The sequence below is a fragment of the Delphinapterus leucas genome, chromosome 5 (assembly GCF_059928025.1).
Source record: "Delphinapterus leucas isolate spDelLeu-1000000601 "Yukka" chromosome 5, BTC_Dleu_Yukka2, whole genome shotgun sequence".
NCBI lineage: Eukaryota > Metazoa > Chordata > Mammalia > Artiodactyla > Monodontidae > Delphinapterus > Delphinapterus leucas.
In genome coordinates, this window is record NC_143133.1 from 98976833 (window position 1) to 98995957 (window position 19125).

The following is a 19125-nucleotide window of genomic DNA, read 5'->3' on the forward strand; positions in this document are numbered from 1 at the left end:
ATTCTTAGAGAAATGAACTATTTTTTGTCAATTCTAAGGAACTGCGTAAAGTACAAAAACAACAACAACAACAAAAATATATACATGCAGGGGATGTATATTAATTGATAAGAAAAATTGAAATACTCTTTTCCAATAAAACTGTGTTGGAACTCAAAAGGTCTTAGTGTTTCCAAAACACAGTATTCACTTATCACTGCTAATAAATTGTAGGAGGAAGTATTGAGGTTGAAATAATGGTTGAAGGTTGTTTAATCTCTTTGATTCTCACCTAAAAAAAAAAAGGGTTGAACTAAATGATTACTACATGCTTGAAGAACAGGCATTCTACTCTTCTAGGTTCCATTCTTTCCTGCTTCACTAGTAACGGTTATTTCAATCCATTAACACAAATGCCTTAATTATGGCTAACAACAAGACAAAATAAATTGTAAAGTTAAAACCCACCAAACTATAGAATTAATACTGGGAGGAAATCCAGGGCATCTGAGGTCTCTATTGAGAGTACTCTTTCCCCACAGCTCTTGAGTGGATGGAATCTGACGCTCCTCCATGGTCTATGCTGGATGGGTAGGCAGTGCCTACATTCTAACACACCCCTCTCCATCATCCTTGCATCAGCCTAATGCAAAAACTTCTCTTCCTTGGAGGTTCTGCAACAGCAATCCTATCACACACCTCTCTATGAAACTGCCACCTACTAATGCTGGCATTTCATTTTCACCTCTTCCTTATACTAATTGTTACCAGTGCACTGGGGGATCTCAAGGTCCACATAAACAACCTATCTAACACCTCCCTCCTATGATCACCTTTCCTCCAATAAGCTTTACCTCTACTTTACTCCAGAGCCAAATTTTGGGCACAGTCCTTTTCTTTGCTTTTCTCACTGCTCCAATTTTGATTGCCATTACCCTACCTCATTCCTCCAGTTCACCCATTCTTTTTCTCTCACTACATTTGCTTTTCAGCCTAGCCATTCTTCTCCAGCCCAGTGATCTATCCCTTTTCTCCCAGCCTATCACTAGCTGCTTGACTTTACTTCTTTCCCTATCTATCCTATACTCCTTGGTGTTTCTCTTTGACTACTTTTATTAGTATTTTAAATTTCCTGTCCTCCATGTCCTCCTGCACCAGCTGTCCTGCAAAGCCACAGCCTGTGAATAGCCCAGTCAACCACTCTAGTTCAGGCAGCAAAGGCTAACTGAGAAAGGTAAAGAAATTACGGATCTTCTGAGAAAGAGGTATTCCCCCTTCCAAGCCAAGGGTTATTCTGCACATAGTTCTCACCTCCTCTGCATCTTGCTTGTATCACTGATTCCTTTGCCACCCCCATCTGCCCGCTTCTCCAGTCAAACAATGAGATCTTACGTTTTTCTATTTAAATAACAACAAATGAAAAACAACAACAAACCCTTCCCTTTCTTTTCTTTTACAGTCGAACTTCTTGAAATAATTTTCTTCCCTTACATGATTTTCATATATAAGATAAACCAAAAAAGGGAACTTCAAAGGTCAACTTACTTCTCATCTCTGGCTCATAACTCAGTGAACTTGGTTTGTGTACCCTATATTGTTTTAGCAGTTTTTTGTCCCAGGCACCACAATTTAATGGACTTGCCAAACGTAAAAACTCCCTAAAGAAGAGACAAAGCATAGTTATTCCTTGATTGGGAACATTATATAATTCATAAACTAAACACACAAAAAATGTGACTTAATGAATTATAACAGACTAATTAAAAATACTAAAGCAATCTGAACAGTTACTATAACACACAATGCTAATTTTATGTTTTAATTCATCAAGCAGTGAAAAGAGCACCAAGTATTGTGAAAAGTTACAAAGGAAACCTGAGGAGCATGTTCTCCTGGAATGTGATGGCAGAAATATAGTGAATTGTCAAGGGGTTACAAAAATAGAAGCCCTTTATATCCAGTCATTTACAGCATCATGTAAAAGGAAAAAAATAAAAGAAAGAATACTTCTCTGAATTTTCAATTACCTACAGCAGGAAAAACAAATATTTAAAGGTCAGGTACCCTTTGCCAGTTTTTCACATAGAGTGTGATACACAATTAGCTCATAATCTATGGCTTGCCAGCAGCTAGGTGCCTATACCATCATGTGACCTTTGCATTCACCTAATTCATTCACTGTGAAAACTGAGCATGTCCAAATGGTTGGTTTCCATTGCTTCCTCTGTTTACCTAAGTAGGCGGTACAAGTTATTTAGTAAAATACAAGCATTAGGTATGAGATAGTCTCTTTTTCTCATTCAGTCTCTCTACTTTTAAAGTAGCAGATCATCAAAAAGGATCATGGGAAAATCTCCATGCTGTTTTCAAAACTTTAGGTCTCTGAATATATTCATAATGTGACAAAGTGAGCAGAGACTCTGTCATTCATCTTGGTATTACTAAGGCCTGGCACACTGCCCTGTACAATACTGTTTAACAAATGTTAACCACAGAGGTTTTTCTTAGCTTGGAGTCAGTTAAAAAATATAAATTACAAATAGAGTCCAACCATTCTTAAGAAAGTTCCAAAAGTTTTATGAAAAAGGAGTACTTTAACAGCAGAAAAGAATTATTTTATTTATTTAACAATATATATATTTATTTATTTATTTACACTGGGCCTTATTTGCGGTAGGCGGGCTCCTCAGTTGCAGCTGAAAGTAACAAGATATATGAGAGTATTTTTTTAAGGAGGGACAAGATGATTTAAACATTAAATCTGTTTGGCTAGGTAATTTCAAGGAAAGTTTTTTTTTTTTAATGTTGTTTTATCCCTAAAACACAGAGCACTGTTTCTCTTATATTAAAAAAGGTTATTCAAATATACCTATTTCTCGAATGGCTAAACTGTGCAAGGTATATCCACACCATGGACTACAACTCAGCAATAGAAAGAAACAAACTCTTGATACATAACAATCTAGATGCATCTCAAAGGCACTATAACGAGTGAAAAAAGCTAATCACAAAAGGTCATATACTGTATGATTCAATTTACATAACATTTTCAAAGTGACAAAATTACAGAGATGGAGAACAGAGTTGTTTCTAGGGGTTAGAGATGGCGGGGGTTAGGGAAGTGGCTATGATAATAAAGAGGGAGCACTGGGGAGATCTTTGTGACATCTTAATTGTGTGATGGCACATCAATCTGACACAAGTGATAAATAACAGGGGAACTGTAGCATACGTGGATACATTGTACCAATGTCCGTTTCTTGGCTTTGATACTGTCCTGTAGTTACATAAGATGTAACCACTGGGGAAAACTGGATGACGGGGACACAGAATCTCTCTGATCTACCTTTACAACTTCCTCTGAATCTCTAATTATTTTAAAATTTAAAAAGTGTTTCTTAAAAGAGTTCGTCCACATAAAATGTTCTTATCTATGAAGTAGATGCAAGTCATACAAATACAACATGACTCCATTTTTAAAGGGAAGTGAGAGTTTGCTGGATTCAAGCAGAAGAAATGACCAATGGACAAAAACATCCTGTTTACTAATAACTAGATTGATCTGTTTCTAAGTGCAATATTTTGGGCATTTTGCCCATTTTTGTGGTGTTTTGGTTTTGCCCACAGATAACTGAATATATGTTTATTAAAGCAAGACTCTTGACTATAAAGACTCTAGAAACGGCCATTACTAATGGTGGCTTATTTGAATGTGAAGAAGAGAACATACTGACCTCAGCACCATGGGCTCCAGAGCCTGAGAGGCTAATCGTTCAAACATCCGCTGGAGGGGCGGGTGTAGTGAGTGGTCCTCATCAGCCAGCGCAGCACTGCACCGCTGCAGCAGTCGCGCATGGAGACCAGCTTCACACATGACTTGCTGGTTTCTTTCTGTGTGCACCAGTGATTGTAAAATATTTGCCACGGCAAGTTGAAGGTCCAAAGCATGCTGGAGTTAACAAAGAAATTCATGCCACCAGGGCATTCTTAATAAGATAGGTGATAGTTCTCTCCTTTTAAGAGTTGAAGCACACCTTTTATTTTAATATGAGGTCTCTATATGCTTCAAATTACATTCAGATGAATTAAGTAGCTGACTTAGAGGGACACAGCAACTCCAGAACAGGGCCAGGGAAATATTTCTGGTCTTCATTCTGTTAGAAGCATACCTAGCTCAACTCCATTTTCTTTCAAGTCTTTCATATTACATGACTATACGTAACTAATAATATTTTTATTTTTATAGAAATAGTGGGTATAAAGTAAATATTTTTCATGGTAAGTAAATAACCAGTTTAAAGAATGACCTATTGTTAACATTTGTGACACTTTAGGCCTTCGAAACCATACAACAGTTTAAACAAAACTAGTCACCCAAATTCCAGTTCACCCAAACTCCTGAGTGTTACAAATGAAAATACATAAATAGCCTCAAAATGGTACCTTCAGTCATTTTCTTCCTGTATTATTTAACAATTTCCACTGCTGAGCAGGATTTACAAGGAGAAAGAGAATTATTTTAGTACCAGAAGTAACTGCATTTTAACAAATGAGTTGTATTCTAAAACATACGTATCTACTACTCATTAGGAAAGTTAAGACTCAAACACGAAAATCCTGTTTTTTCCTTTACCTACTTCAGTATGTGACACAGAAAGGTTCCATGTCACCTTCTTGGTCCCACTCCCTTGCTCATGCAGTCACACCTTCCACTCATTAAAGACGGGAAGGAACCAATCTATCCAAGCTTACTTCTGGTTGTGTCACTGACCCAACAGAGGCCAGGAGGTCCAGCATAGAAAGCATGGCTCCAGGATGGATGATGACAGCATCAGAACTCTGGAGAGATGAAGTTGCCACATGTAGTTTCAGGTCAGCAACATTTTTAGTAGGGTAGACAGGGGGAGTTGAAACAGAATGATATGCATGCCTATGAAAAGAAAGAAGGGTAATTGGGCATTTAATTTCAATCACATTCTCTGTTCATTTTCTTCATCTTCTACTACCTTTCTCCACTGAGTAAAAAAAAGCCTTATAATTAAGGGTTGGGTAACAAAACACCTTAACGTTGGGAAATTAAAAAACAATATATTATCAATTCTTGAGTCACATATAAACAACTTATCAAGTCTTTTAGGCTCTTATATGTTTTTACCACTTACTATTTGGATTGTTTCATTAAAGAATGGCACATGATGACTAGTTAACATTACTCTATGGTGTATTTGAAAGTTGCTAAAAGAGTAGATCCTAGAAGTTCTCATCACAAGGAAGAAACCATTTTTTCCTTGAATCTATGTAAGGTGATGGATGTTAACTAAACCTACTGTAGTAATCATTTTGCAACACATGTAAGCCAAGTCATTACGATGTACACCTTAAACGTTATACAGTGCAGTATATCAATTATATCTCAGTAAAACTGAAAAAAAGAAAAACAAGAAGAATAACAGACATGACAGCAGATATAAAGAATAGGTGAAATTACAGTGAGTCAAAGCTCTAAGAAAGATGATATTTCTGATAATTTGTGATGAGAGTACAAGTTATATTAGGTGCCTCAGTGAGAGTGTTTTCTTTGAAATTTCCTATGTGTTTTTAACCTTTCCTTAAACCATGGGTAATATAATCAAGAACAAACAAGATCAAAGCGGCCTACTCTATAACTGGTTCAACTGAGTCAGAGTTGGCTCAGAATGCTGGCCACATGTCAATAAATGTATTAAGAATCAAGGGAGTTCTCCTTTAGCTTATTTGGAACTACATTCACGCTCTTTTGCATTATCCTCCCTACCACTGAGAATATTCACAATTTTTAAAAACTTGGGATATTTTACGTAACAAGCTTCCATGAGTTAGAAAGCCTAGCCATGCCCTGAATGCACAACATTTCTTCTCATCAATGATCTCCACCGTCTATTTCATACTCTTCTTCTGCAATTCATGAGTTTTGCACATTTTGTATCTTGGCACAAGGAAACAGATGCTTGTGGGTTCAGCCTATGGGAGCTCTTTGTTCCAATGAATTGGTTTCAGCATAATTTGTCTAATGCTGAGCTCTGTCACTGACAGCAGCGCAGTTTCAGCTCTCTGGCACAAGAGCAGCTTGGGAAACAGATGCTTTAAGTCACTGATTTAGTAGCAAAGAATTGGCACTGCCTTTTTTTTTTTTTTTTAAGTACCATTCTCTTTTTAACAGATTCTAGGAAAGTATTCAGCTTCACTTAAAAAAAAGAAAAAAAAAACACATGTGCGCTACTGTTTAAAGTCAGCATATCCTCCACCTACTCATTTTTTTCACTCCCTGGTTTTTTTTTTTCTGTTTTTGTTCAGAAAGATTTAATTCCTAAACTTACTACAATAGTTTTCTAAATGTTTATTAACAACAGGTATCCTCCTCCCATGTTTCTCCCTTTATTCTTTAAAATATTTTGACCTAACTAGAAAAAAAAAAGATTCCTAATTCCTCTATTGTGTAATAGGAACTCCAAACCATTAAGAAATTTCATAAAAATTGTTTTCATTACACATAAAAACTAATGCAATTTTGAGAAAAAACATCAATTCTAATTGTATATTCTAGTTACAGGCCTTCCGAAATTATTTCTTAGTTGCCTGATTTAATATACATTTAAACTTAAATTACTGATATGTATAGCTAGGAAGAAGTCCTTTATGTCTTTGGAAACTGAACTCTACTAATATGTAACTATTATAGTTGTAAACTTTTAAATCTTATATAGAAAAATATTCTAATGTAGGAATTACATTATTCTTCTCAAACTAGTAAAATACTGCAAACACTGTAGAAATCTAAAGTATGGTATTTATTAAGTAAAATTAGGTCTATTTTAACAGCCATTATATAACATTAATTCTTACTAAGTCACTTAGGTATTACCACAGGTATTACCACTTTTTACATTTAGAGACTGTGGTAAGCTTATTAAATTGGTAACTACCAACCAAGACCTAACCATTTGCAAAGACAGGATAAAATGACATTGCAAAATTTAGTTACTTTTTATGTTGCAGTTACTTTTAAGGCTTAAAGAAATTGCTACTTAATATTTCAATCTAAATTCTCACATATACTTAAGACTTATCTACCTCTTTTGGGAATATATACTGAAATATTTAAATTCTGAATTTGCTTTGCCTTAATTATCAAGCGTGTATAGGCACTAAGTAATGGACACCATGTTCGAAAGAGAACTAGTACTCGCCACCTATTTTGCAATTGCAGATATGTTCTGAGAGTCTTGATTACTATTTTGTATTTTGTTTTCACCTCCTCTGACTGTGATTGAATACTGTTCAGCATAATTCTGTTCCATTATTCCTTCTGAATAATGAAAAAAATTTTGAATTTTAGTTTTCCAAAATAAGGTTTCCTAGTTCTTTTTCCTCCGATTCTTCAAATAGAGAAGAATCTCCAAGATTTTACTTGCCAGACAAGTATCACAAGTTGAAATTTCCTTAGTACCTTAATCTCCACAAGCCATAAAACTAACACAATGTTGGCTTTTCCTTTTGCAAACAAAACAAGACAAAACATGTTTTGCCACAAGAAAAAAGATGCCCATAAGCTGATGTAATTTGAGATGTTCTTGAGATATTCTAACTTCAAAAACTACTATACTGTGAAGTAAAAAAAGTTTTTATTAGCTTATGATTCTTATCACTGAGCAAAATGTATGTAACCTGACCAGAATGGCAAGCTACACTGATCTTATTATTAGCATGAACAGCACTGGGAGCTTCCTTGGGGTAACATCAACTTGTAAGCCTGATTAGAATTCCCATGGATAAGATACACTCAACTACAATTGCTGATTCAGTGACAGTTTCCCCTTAGGTCAAAGACAGGACATCCTTATACGTAGCTATGTTGCAAAAGATGAAAAAATGTTTTTGATCGAAGGCCTTAAATAACTACCATATAGAATAAAATGCTGTTTTCCCTTTGTCAAACTACTATTTAAATAAATAATAGGTTCTAATAGACTTTTAAATATTTGTCTCTTTAATCTGTGAATCCCTATTGAAAGTATTGTAATTTTTGGTTAATACTTAATGAATTTAAACACAGCAATTTTTAAGCCTTTACCATGTATGATAGAATCATAAATATGATTTTTTTAATGATTAAAACTATTTAGTAATTGAAACTATTTTTCTAACATCCAGTAGTTCTCTGGGATAGTAAGCACACATGAATCTTGCAACACAAAGTATACCTTTTACCTTATTCATTTTAGCAACAGAAAAATACACTAGGTCAACTCAAATTGATTTCATAATATCTTGAATCAAGAACTGCTCTTACAAAAACAAAAAAGAAACAGTAGTTTTTAAATACAAATACATTGAACAATACTAAATTCATTTAACTATGCCATGATTTACTAGAAGAAAATGAGTTGTAAGCCCCAGTGTAAATTTAAAAGAAAAGGAAAATATAAGCCCATATACCTAATGAATATTACTCTTAAAATATACTGAAATACCAAATTTATAACAAATACTTCAAATTTAGTACTAAATTAACCACAACTGTGTTCAAGTTGCAAAATCTGAACAACAGAAATAAAATTAAACAACAACATAGCAGAACCTCAGGATTCATTTTTAAAAAGCCATAGTGGGAGAGAATTAATACAAGACTTAAGGACTTGCACTTGCTTATGAGGAAAACAGGGGCAGGAAGAGTATTTGGTGCCAAGTGCACAGACTATGATCATTTTAAGTACAGGTCGCAAATGGAATCTCAAATGGATCTTAATTGTACTCTTGTCAATCAACTGCTGGTTCTTTATAGTCATAAACTTTATATATGAGGTAGACTACATCAGTTTAGAAAGAGATTTACACACAACTGATGAAAACAGGAGCTAGGGGAGATTTTTTTTATTCACTTTTTCAAAGGTTAGCCTGCATCACATTTCAACTGGTTGAACCCGATTGAGAAAATACACATTTCCTCAGCCAGTGCTGGGATGTTCATTTTGAAGTAATACTAAAAGCCAAAGAATGATCCCAAGCACATTTAAAGTGAAAAGAAAAGGGAGAAAAGTATTCTAGTTAAAGAGTAGAGGCATTACATCCTCATTTCTAAATTAATTTTAATAAAATACATGCTGCCTCTAAAATGCATATTTTAGTCCAAATAATAGAGTTGGATGACAAAATGCTACATGTCCTTCATATCTTCATAGCATCAACACATTTTACTCTCATAAATATACTCAGCAGAAGCTGACAGTTTTAAAAAACAAAAACAAAGATATCAAATAGAAAGAAAATAATTAAAGTTACAAAGCACAAAATCCACATTAATATATAACTGAGCACAGAAGAAAAAAACCCATACAAGTAAAGATTGACTTCTGTTATTAGATCAGTACCTTTTCCTGGACAAAGCTGGTGTACCCCAAGGAGAGGGGAGAGAAGACTCACTTGTCAGGCAAGGAGGGATCTGTTCTGCACGACTACAGACAACAAAACAGGGTGGTTTAGAAACGTTAGAACAGGACACCAGGTTGGCAGTTGGTTAGTTTCACAAGAAATACCAGTAAAAGTTTAATAGGGAACATCCTCCATACTCAGCGGGAACAAGGAACAAGACTACAACACATGCACTGAGGGAAACAGAAAAGCATGCTTAAGGCAGATGCTTATTCATTAATGTTAACATGTAACATATTCGAAAACAGAGTACTATAGGCCTTGTTTTTTGAGGAAGCAAACTAAAAATAAGGTATACTAACTAGGATAAGTTAGAAAACAAGGGAAAAGAGGTTGAATCTAAATACACAAAATTTAATTTTAAAAAACACCTTATTCCCTCAACACTACACTCTCCCATGGTTTCTATAAGTTAACAATATATATCCATTTTTATTTTCAAGGCAGGGAAAATCTGAAAACCTTTTTTACATTACCTGTGTTTTCTATCTAAATACTACGGCCAAAGAAATAATAAGAAACAAGAAACATCTCAGTAGGTATTTCAAAGTAGATAATTTTATAGTTAAGGATATAAAAGCTTTTAGCTCTACCCAATAGAGTTACTTGCTTTATTTATGGGGCCATTATAGAAACAATTCACTTGTTTTATGAAGTAAAACTATGGTAATGGTTAAAAGTGATAATGCTTAGGGCAAATTAGCAGCATGATCAGCATGATCACTCTCACATTATTTTCAAAGTGAGAGCTTAATTGAAAACACACTTTAAGAACTGAAAATAAGTGATTTAGGTAAAGCAGACTTATGATCTTAGAACCCTGGATTTTCCACATCATAGATTTTATCACAATATGTTATCGTTTATTTATGTGTTTGTATTTAAGGTAAAGGATGGATATAACCAAAGTAGCCTTGTGCTGAGTTGCACCCTCAACGCCTAGCATGATGGCATGCGATAGGTGTTTGTTAAGTACTTATTTAATGAAGGAATGAGTAAATTAATCTGATGGACTCCTGAACTATAAATGTCTCCCAGGGAGATATATAATTTTTTGAGGATTATAAAATGTTAGGAATGATTATGAATGTTGAGACTACATCATCTGTCTGAAAATACATGTAATCATAACTATGTTCTATTGATAACTAATATCAATAAGTCTGGATGTACCTAACGTTCTTGAGAATAAAGAGGAAAAAGAAAACATAGGAAACACCACCATGAAAAGTAAACTTCAGGGACTTCCCTGGTGGCGCAGTGGTTAAGAATCTGCCTGCCAATGCAGGGGATATATGGGTTTGATCCCTGGTCTGGGAAGATCCCATATGCTGTGGAACAACTAAGCCCATACGTCACAACTAGTGAGCCTGTGCTCTAGAGCCCACGCACCACAACTACGAAGCCTGCGCACCCTAGAGCCCGTGCGCTGCAACTACTGAGCCTGCGTGCTGCAACTACTGAAGCCCATGTGCCTAGAGCCGGTGCTTCACAAGAAGAAAAGCCACCACAATGAGAAGCCCACGCACCGCAACGAAGAGTAGCCCCCGCTCGCCGCAACTAAAGAAAGCCCACGCGTAGCAACTGAGACCCAACGTGGGGGGAAAAAAAAGTAAACTTCATTGAAACTGCTCCATTAAGTGCATTGAGAGCTTAACTCTAACCTGGTTTTACAAATAATACACAGATGTCCATGCTGAAAAGCTTAAGATCAGAGCAATAGTAATATTCACAAATAAAGTGATAAGTAAATGAGAGAGAAGATTCATTTGTTTTCATTTTCTTTCAGATTAAATTATAATTTAAGCCTTAATGTTGAAGTCATACATAGTATACCCTTTAATTCAGAGCACAGAGCAGAGCCATACCTGTCAAAAGAATCTGTGGCTACTTTGTAGAGATAAATAAAGAGTTTACTGCAGTGCCGTAGAGTGGGTGACACTGAATCCATCAAGATTACGTCTTCCTCTAAAAGTCTCTGAAATGGCTGTGTATTTGAGGGGAAGACATTCATGGGGCTTATTTTTCTTAGGTCTGAGAAACAGCCAAGAAATCGAACAGCATCTGCCAACTTCTCATACTGAATCTCTGTTTTGAAGAAATGAGAGTTGGCCGGCTCATAGCGCATTGCTGCAGTCAATGTGCAGAACACAGTGTGGAGAAGTTCAAACACTTGATTCTGGTTCACTTTCTCCCAGCCATTCTTGGGTGGTGAGCTCAAAGATCTTTCCATAGCAACAAGCAAGGACGTAATGTACACAAATCCTCCAACTTTCCTAAAAACTGTTCTTGAACGATGGCTTTCTCGAAGGACTGACAGGAGGGCCTACAGGGGACAAAGAAACAACACAAACAAACTTATAATTCAAATTAAAGAAAAATAACTGTACATGAATGTCAAAGGGGAATGCCATTCTGTGAACATCTGATATGAGTATTTTTGTCATTTACCGAATAAGCAGTCTTATGAAGCATGCCAAATATTTTGCTAATTAAAAAGTGCCATATTAAAAGCAGAAGATCGTTTTAGAAAACACTATCGCATATTGCTTTTGACAGAATAATGGATATATCCAAATCCTGGCCGAAAAACTTTTCCTATATATTTGATGAATAATGACATCAATGAATTCAGTGATTTTTACAAAGTAATTTTATTAAATAAGTAAAATACATATTCGAGTATAATTTTACACAATCATGAAAACTTACGACTGTGTGTATACAAAATGATTTATTCTAGAAAGGATTAGAGAGATGATCAGGGAAGCCAAGAGCTGAAGTATTCCGATTCATATAAAATGACCATATCCCGATGCTTTGGAAAGAGCAGTCACTTCAGAGGAGTTATTAGACATTCTCTCTTGCAAAGTGAACTGCGGCCTGAGGGCTGAAAGCATGCTCTTTCCCAGAATAGCTGTTAAGGCCAAACAGGTAAAACAATCTTTTGTAACTATCAGTTATTTTCTGAAGTGTCATACTTTTAACATAGTTTATTATTAAAAATAACACATTATAAAATTACTTAACATTTTATGGGGCACTTACTATGTATTAGGTATTTCTTTAAGTGCTTTAATACATTAGCTTATTTAATTCTCTCAATAATCCTATGCATTGGAACTACTATTATCCGCACTTTAGGGATGAAAAATTGAGGTCCCACGTGGTTAAATAATTTGCCAAAGGCTTATACAATGGCAAAGATAGGATTTAAATCCAGCCAGTCTGATTCCCCCACTCATGCACTTAACCATGAAGCTATACTGCCCCAAACAGCAATTTGAAATCTGTTTGCAGATACACAGGCTCCTTTTTCCTGTTTCAGCAACTGAAACACCATGAGAACTTAATTTTGCTTAAGACACAATTTACAATCTTCCCAGTCATTACATTTGAAAAGGCCATTTTATTAAAATATCTCATACATTTCTAATAGTATTTGCAAAAGGGAAAAGCTAAATATTCATATATATAATTACCTTTTTCAAATATACTATTGATACTTTAGAAATTATGAGATTCCACTGTACATACCTATACCTTATTTTAAAAGACAGAAAATGTACAATCTGTATATGTAAATAAAATTTAGAAATACAGTGTATTTCTTCCATTATTCTGCAGTTAGTTTTGTTTCCGTATCTTCTCAAATTTAATAAACTGTACTTGTAATATCAACTCCTATTTACAACAAGACTTCATAACTTTTTGTTATTTTTAAGCATCTTATAACCTAGCCTGAAGGTTAAATGCAAGGGCTAGAGTTAGAACGCTTGGGTGGAAATTTTGACCCCAACATTAAAAATCATTTCACTGTGGTCAGTTACTTAACCTTTCTGTGCCAGAGTTTCCTCTTATGTAAAATCTAGACAATAATAAGAACTTACTTTACAGGAAATACATGTAAAACCCTTAGCAAAGTGCCTGGCATAAAAACCCATCATCATCTTCAAAAACACACTGGGGAAAAACTGGACATGTATTATTTTATTTATGAGGAAGCACGAGTTAGGAGTCAAAGTAATATGTACAAAATCGTATCGCTGGTCAGAATTATGATAGGGGTCAGAAAAACAGTGCTTATTAATCCTTAGTCCAAAAGTACTCTATGTTGTGTGTTTCTGGATAAGTTCACCTCCTACTGCCTCAAAACTGGTTACTCTGTTGGCACTGTGACATTATCACAGCATAATCTCGGTATCTGAAAATTTCAAATACCATGAATAACTTAATATCCTGCTTAAATCAATAATTAATGATAATGTAGCAAATGCAAACGTTACAAGGAGATATAGATGCGAGGTGGTTAATTAGGCAAAATCATCAGCTACATATTCACTCCATTTGCATAAATCTAATGCTTACAATTCAAATTTGTACATTGGCAGAATTATAAAATACTACATATTACAAATTAAACTACATAGGTCTGTGGTTGTCTCAACTGAATGGAGACAGTGAAAAGCAATTCTGAATGAAGCAAAAATGGAAACTGAAACTGGAATCCCAAATCCTCCTCGCTGCCTTCCAACACTACTTCATGCCCTCAAAGCAGTGGAATGCTGGAGCCAGCTCACACTGGTCTGGAGAGCCAACAGTTTTATTTTTGGAATTCTGCATACCAGTTGTTAAAAACATAACCATAATTAAAAATTAAGTTCTATAAATTTAAAACTAAATTAATTATTGCAAAAACAAAAGTAGTAAATACTCAAAACTGTACTTCTTAGTTATTTTCTATATTTTATTATTATTTGTGCCCTTGAGATATTATACAATGGGGTGCTACTGTACACCTCTTCCCAAGCCACATTCAGTAACACATTAGCTGCCTGAAACAGGTCACAGTGGGAGTACTGACACAATGGAAATCAGTAAATGCAGCAATATCAGGACCCCCTCCTGTCTCAGAGTCAGTTATCACCATTTACCAGAACAACACTGTTTCAAAATTACAGGTCAGTTAATTGCCTCTTGTTGGCTTTATCTACCAATATTTTACAAATCCAATTACAAAGGTACCAAGAAAGGAGGAAAATGTATGTTTAAAAAGCTGGCAACCTTAATGACTTTTGAAGGCACTTGTTTTTACCCCATAATCCCCTCAAATATACAAATGTTCCTCAATATTGATATGCATGTGGATGTCTTCCTTGTCTAAGAGATAAATTGTGGTCAGATTATTCTTGCTTTTAAGTTGAAATGCACACTCAAAATTGTCACTATGGGAATTCCCTGGCGGTCCAGTGGTTAGGACTCCTGGCTTTCACTGTCAGGGCCTGGGTTGAATCCCTGGTCGGGGAACTAAGATCCCACAAGCCATGCAGCCAGGCCAGAAAAAAAAAAAAATTGTCATTATGCTCAAAACAGGGTGAAACATACAACAGCATAAAGAAAAACACACACATTTCTCATTATTGATGAGAAATTAACTGAATAAAGCAAAAGTTTAATAAAAGAAATACATGATTCTAGAAGGGAGCTATACTTCCTGTCATGTGTGTGCCAGGAACAGGGTGAGGGTCCCAGGAGAGGAAGTCAGAGGGAAAAGAGATAGCTGTCATCCCCAGGGCCCTTGGAGGTCAGGTTAGAGACACTGGCTTTTCTTCAATTATTATTTTGACATAATTTTAGACTTGACGAAAAATTGCAAGAATAGTTCATAATAGTTTTAAGTCATTTAAAAACAGCCACAGATTTTAGTAGTAAAAATCATACCAACACACTTATCAAACTTACTCTTAGGATGTCAGTCTTCAGCTGCAGTTCTGTTGGTGGGGCTGAGTGCATCAACCCCAGGAGCGTGCCCATGTCATCATCCCCATTTGGAGAAAGCACCAACTGCTGGATCATCATCAGGGCATGCTGCCGACATTGTGGGTACCTTACTATATTATGTGCACATCTTGCGCCTCCAAATTCTCGAAAAATTCCTTGGAGGAAGGAGAAAAAAGAACAATATGGGCTAACTTAAAACATTCTAAGCCGAATGAATTAAAACCTGATCTTTTTGTAGAAAGAATAACTCTAAAGAATGCACATAAAATCCACCCAGCTATTTCACTTTTCAAATTACAATAGAAAAATCTCTTTTTAAATTTACAATTACAATACAATACAAAACTGTGGGTTGTCAGCAAAGGCATATACAAATTTTCTGTAGATTTCCTTTATGCAAGAATACCCTGGGGCTTCCCTGGTAGCGCAGTGGTTAAGAATCTGCAACTAAGCCCATGCGCCACAGCTACTGAAGCCCGTGTGCCTAGAGCCTCTGCTCTGCAACAAGAGAAGCCCACACACCTCAACGAAGAGTAGCCCCCGCTCACTTAAACCAGAGAAAAGCCAGAGCGCAGCAACGAAGACCCAACGCAGCCAAAAATAAAATAAATAAATTTGAAAATAAAAGAAAAGGAGAGAGAGGGAGCAACTGTAAAAAAAGGAAAAAAAGAAAAAAAGCATGTCCTGGTATGATCAACATGTCCAACTTCTCCAAATCTAGCTATTCGGAAATTTCATAGGTAGATACCAAAGAGGCCAATATTTTTATGTATAGAGGCTTTACTGAACAATACTTGAAATCAGTTTAGTAAAAGGCTTTTAGGGGCTTCCCTGGTGGTGCAGTGGTTGAGAGTCCGCCTGCCGGGGCAGAGGACATGAGTTCGTGCCCTGGTCCGGGAGGATCCCGTATGCCGCGGAGTGGCTGGGCCCGTGAGCCATGGCCGCTGAGCCTCTGCGCCGCAACGGGAAAGGCCACAACAGTGAGAGGCCCGCGTACCGCAAAGGTAAAAAAAAAGCCTTTTAGATGAACAATATTCCAAATAAATGAGGTTTAAACTGAACAAGGCTTCTAAAACAGTAGCAAGAAAACAATGGAATAAATTATTCTGCAATGAGAAAAATTACAAGGAACCAAACTTTATTAGTTAGTAGAGCACACAAACAAAAAGAAGACAAACACTATAACAGAAAGCATTAGGCACTGCTCTGTCCCAAAGGCTTTACGTAGATTGATTTATTTAATCCTCACCCCCTACTACACAGATGAACATATGAGACATGCAGAAGTTGAGTAACTTCTCAAGAAGTTGAGTGGCCAAGGTCAGCCATACAGCTAGCAAACAGCCAGCAGGATTTATGCCTATATAGGCGTGTTCTATAGCCTGTGCTTTTGATCATGAATGATACTATTCTTATGTCAAATACCATCTTTTGAGTATATAAAAAAAATGGACCAAGTGATCTAAATCATCAATTAGTATTTCCTCCAAAGTAACTGTTCTATCCTTTATGCTTTCAGAGTACCTTGTATACGCCACTATTGTAATAGTTTGTATCAAACCGTCTTAATATTATTTGCTTATATATTTGGTCCCCCATTAATTTGATTTCCCTTTTTTTTTTTTTTACATCTTTATTGGAGTATAATTGCTTTACAATGGTATGTTAGTTTCTGCTTTATTTCCTTCTGGCCTGTGTTTCAAAAAGTGTTTCCTGAAGGAATAAATGTCAAGTATATTTTGTGGAAGTGGCCACTGTTCTCTCTATTTAGTGACTTTCTATTTGCTAACTTCATAAGAATTCTATAACCTTGAAGTGAGTGTAAGTCATGTGCCTGAGATTTAGCACATGGAAGGCCAGGTTTACTTACTTCCTGGTGGTCAAGTAGTGCCCATTAGACAATCATAATAGCTAATAATTTTTGAATACTTACTATGAGTGAAATACTATTTTAAGTGCTTGAGATCACACAGCTAATAACATCTTTCTTAACAAGGAAAAGACAGTCAATAAGAACTTTGTGAAAATGTCTGGCATGCTGGGAGATGGATTAAGTGACATTTGGTCTTATAGGGTCAACTCTTCAGTAGAATTGTTCAGTCTCTTCCTATGTAACTCTAGATCATGTCATAAAAAGCTAATTTGCGAAATAAATTGTTAGTACATCCTCATTACATTTCTATTTCAGCTAACTAAATTTAGTTAGTGGAAATAAGGAGATTATGATACCACAGACAAAATGTTAGTATCATACCCATTAAATTTTATCACACTTATTGTTTGTATTACCTTCTAAATTCATTCAACTCTGTACTGGCATTTACCAAAACTGTACTTAAATAATTACTTATACAATTATGTGTTTACATCTTTCTTCATCAGGTTGTAATTCCTTTGGGGCAAGAATTATCCTTTTTTGTGGGGCTGCGTTGGGTCTTCGCTGCTGCGCGCGGGCTTTCTCTAGTTGCGGTGAGTGGGGGCTACTCTTCGTTGTGGTGCGCGGGCTTCTCATTGCGGTGGCTTCTCTTGTGGAGCATGGGCTCTAGGCGCGTGGGCTTCAGTAGTTGCAGCACGTGGGCTCAGTAGTTGCAGAACTCAGGCCCTAGAGTGCACAGGCTTCAGTAGTTGTGGTGTGTGGGCTCAGTAGTTGCAGTGCGCGGGCTCTAGAACACAGGCTCAGTGGTTGTGGCGCGCGGGCTTAGTTGCTCCATGGCATGTGGGATCTTCCCAGACCAGGGATCGAACCCGTGTCCCCTGCATTGGCAGGCGGATTCTTAACCACTGTACCACCAGGGAAGTCCAAGAATTATCTCTGCATTTTGAACGCCTAGCATGGTGTCTAGGACACATGACATATTTTATATGTTGCATGTTGGGCTCCTCCGCATTCAGGCAAATAGGCATGCATTTGTGTGTTTGCTAGTTCATTTATTTGTTCATTAACTCATTCATTTCTAGCTTGCCATAACACTTAAAATACAATTCAAGTTCCTCAGCATGGCCTAAAAAAGCTCTATATGATCTGGGCTCAGCCTACTCATCTGAACTCACCTCCTCATCACTTATTCCTTTCAAGTTGTATTGACATTGGTGCCTGGGAGATTTCTGACATTGGCTGAAATTTTAAGTAAACTTTTTCAAAAGCAAGTGTGATATTTTATAAATACAGTTGGACCGTTTATTAATGACAGGTAGAAAAAGACTGAAGAAAAGTTGAGACTAAAGATAAACAGAAGATTTACTGAATCCATTTTTACCTGGGAGAGGCAAGTTTTATTCTTTTCAGTATTTCCCTAAGGTTGTAACATTATAATACTCTGACTTGAATTACTAAATAATTAAGAGAATCACCATGTTTTGGCAAATATTTAAATAAGCAAAGTTATTTGATGAAGAGTCTGTACTATATAAGTAAAAAAACAGAAAGAATACTTCAAACACAAGGCATACAATAAAATATAAGAATATATTTTGAAGTAATAATAATGTTATATATTTTGCCATTCATAAACTTAGGAAGGTCAAAAGTATTGCATTTCTAGAGATATGATAGTGCCATCACTGAATCAGTAGTTTTTCCTCTAAGAGACAGGAGCATTTCAGAAGCAAGAATCATTACAGAAGACAGACCAGAGGTAATATCCTCCCAAAGCATTTGCTAGAAAATTTTCTAATTACCTGCATTTGTGTTTGATCCTTGAAGAAGCACTGTCAAGGTCTCCATGACCAACAAAGCCAGGTGTTTTTGGTCTTCAAATGAACTATTATTTCTTGAGTCCCCTAGGAAAAAAGAATTAAAGGTCCAAATCACAGAAGTTATAAGCTTACTTTTTTCTGGATTTAGCATTTTTTAAATAATTTAAAAAATAATTCCTATCACTTTTACCATCAACACAA

General features: G+C 35.9%; 1 protein-coding gene across 12 annotated transcripts in view; it reads right to left on the reverse strand.

Annotated features, from left to right (window-relative positions):
• Positions 1 to 19125, reverse strand: part of WDFY3 (WD repeat and FYVE domain containing 3) — a 259871-nt gene that overhangs the window by 111186 nt on the left and 129560 nt on the right. For 11 of the 12 annotated variants that reach the window (XM_089912207.1, XM_089912206.1, XM_089912205.1 and 8 more), the window contains 7 exons: positions 18907 to 19008; positions 15190 to 15383; positions 11316 to 11773; positions 9387 to 9470; positions 4732 to 4909; positions 3714 to 3928; positions 1525 to 1637 (listed from right to left, as the gene is read on the reverse strand). In XM_089912207.1, coding sequence (XP_089768333.1) covers positions 1525 to 1637; positions 3714 to 3928; positions 4732 to 4909; positions 9387 to 9470; positions 11316 to 11773; positions 15190 to 15383; positions 18907 to 19008 — 1344 coding nt within the window. The remainder of the gene's footprint in view (positions 1 to 1524; positions 1638 to 3713; positions 3929 to 4731; positions 4910 to 9386; positions 9471 to 11315; positions 11774 to 15189; positions 15384 to 18906; positions 19009 to 19125) is intronic. The other variant, XM_089912211.1, reaches the window with a different exon arrangement.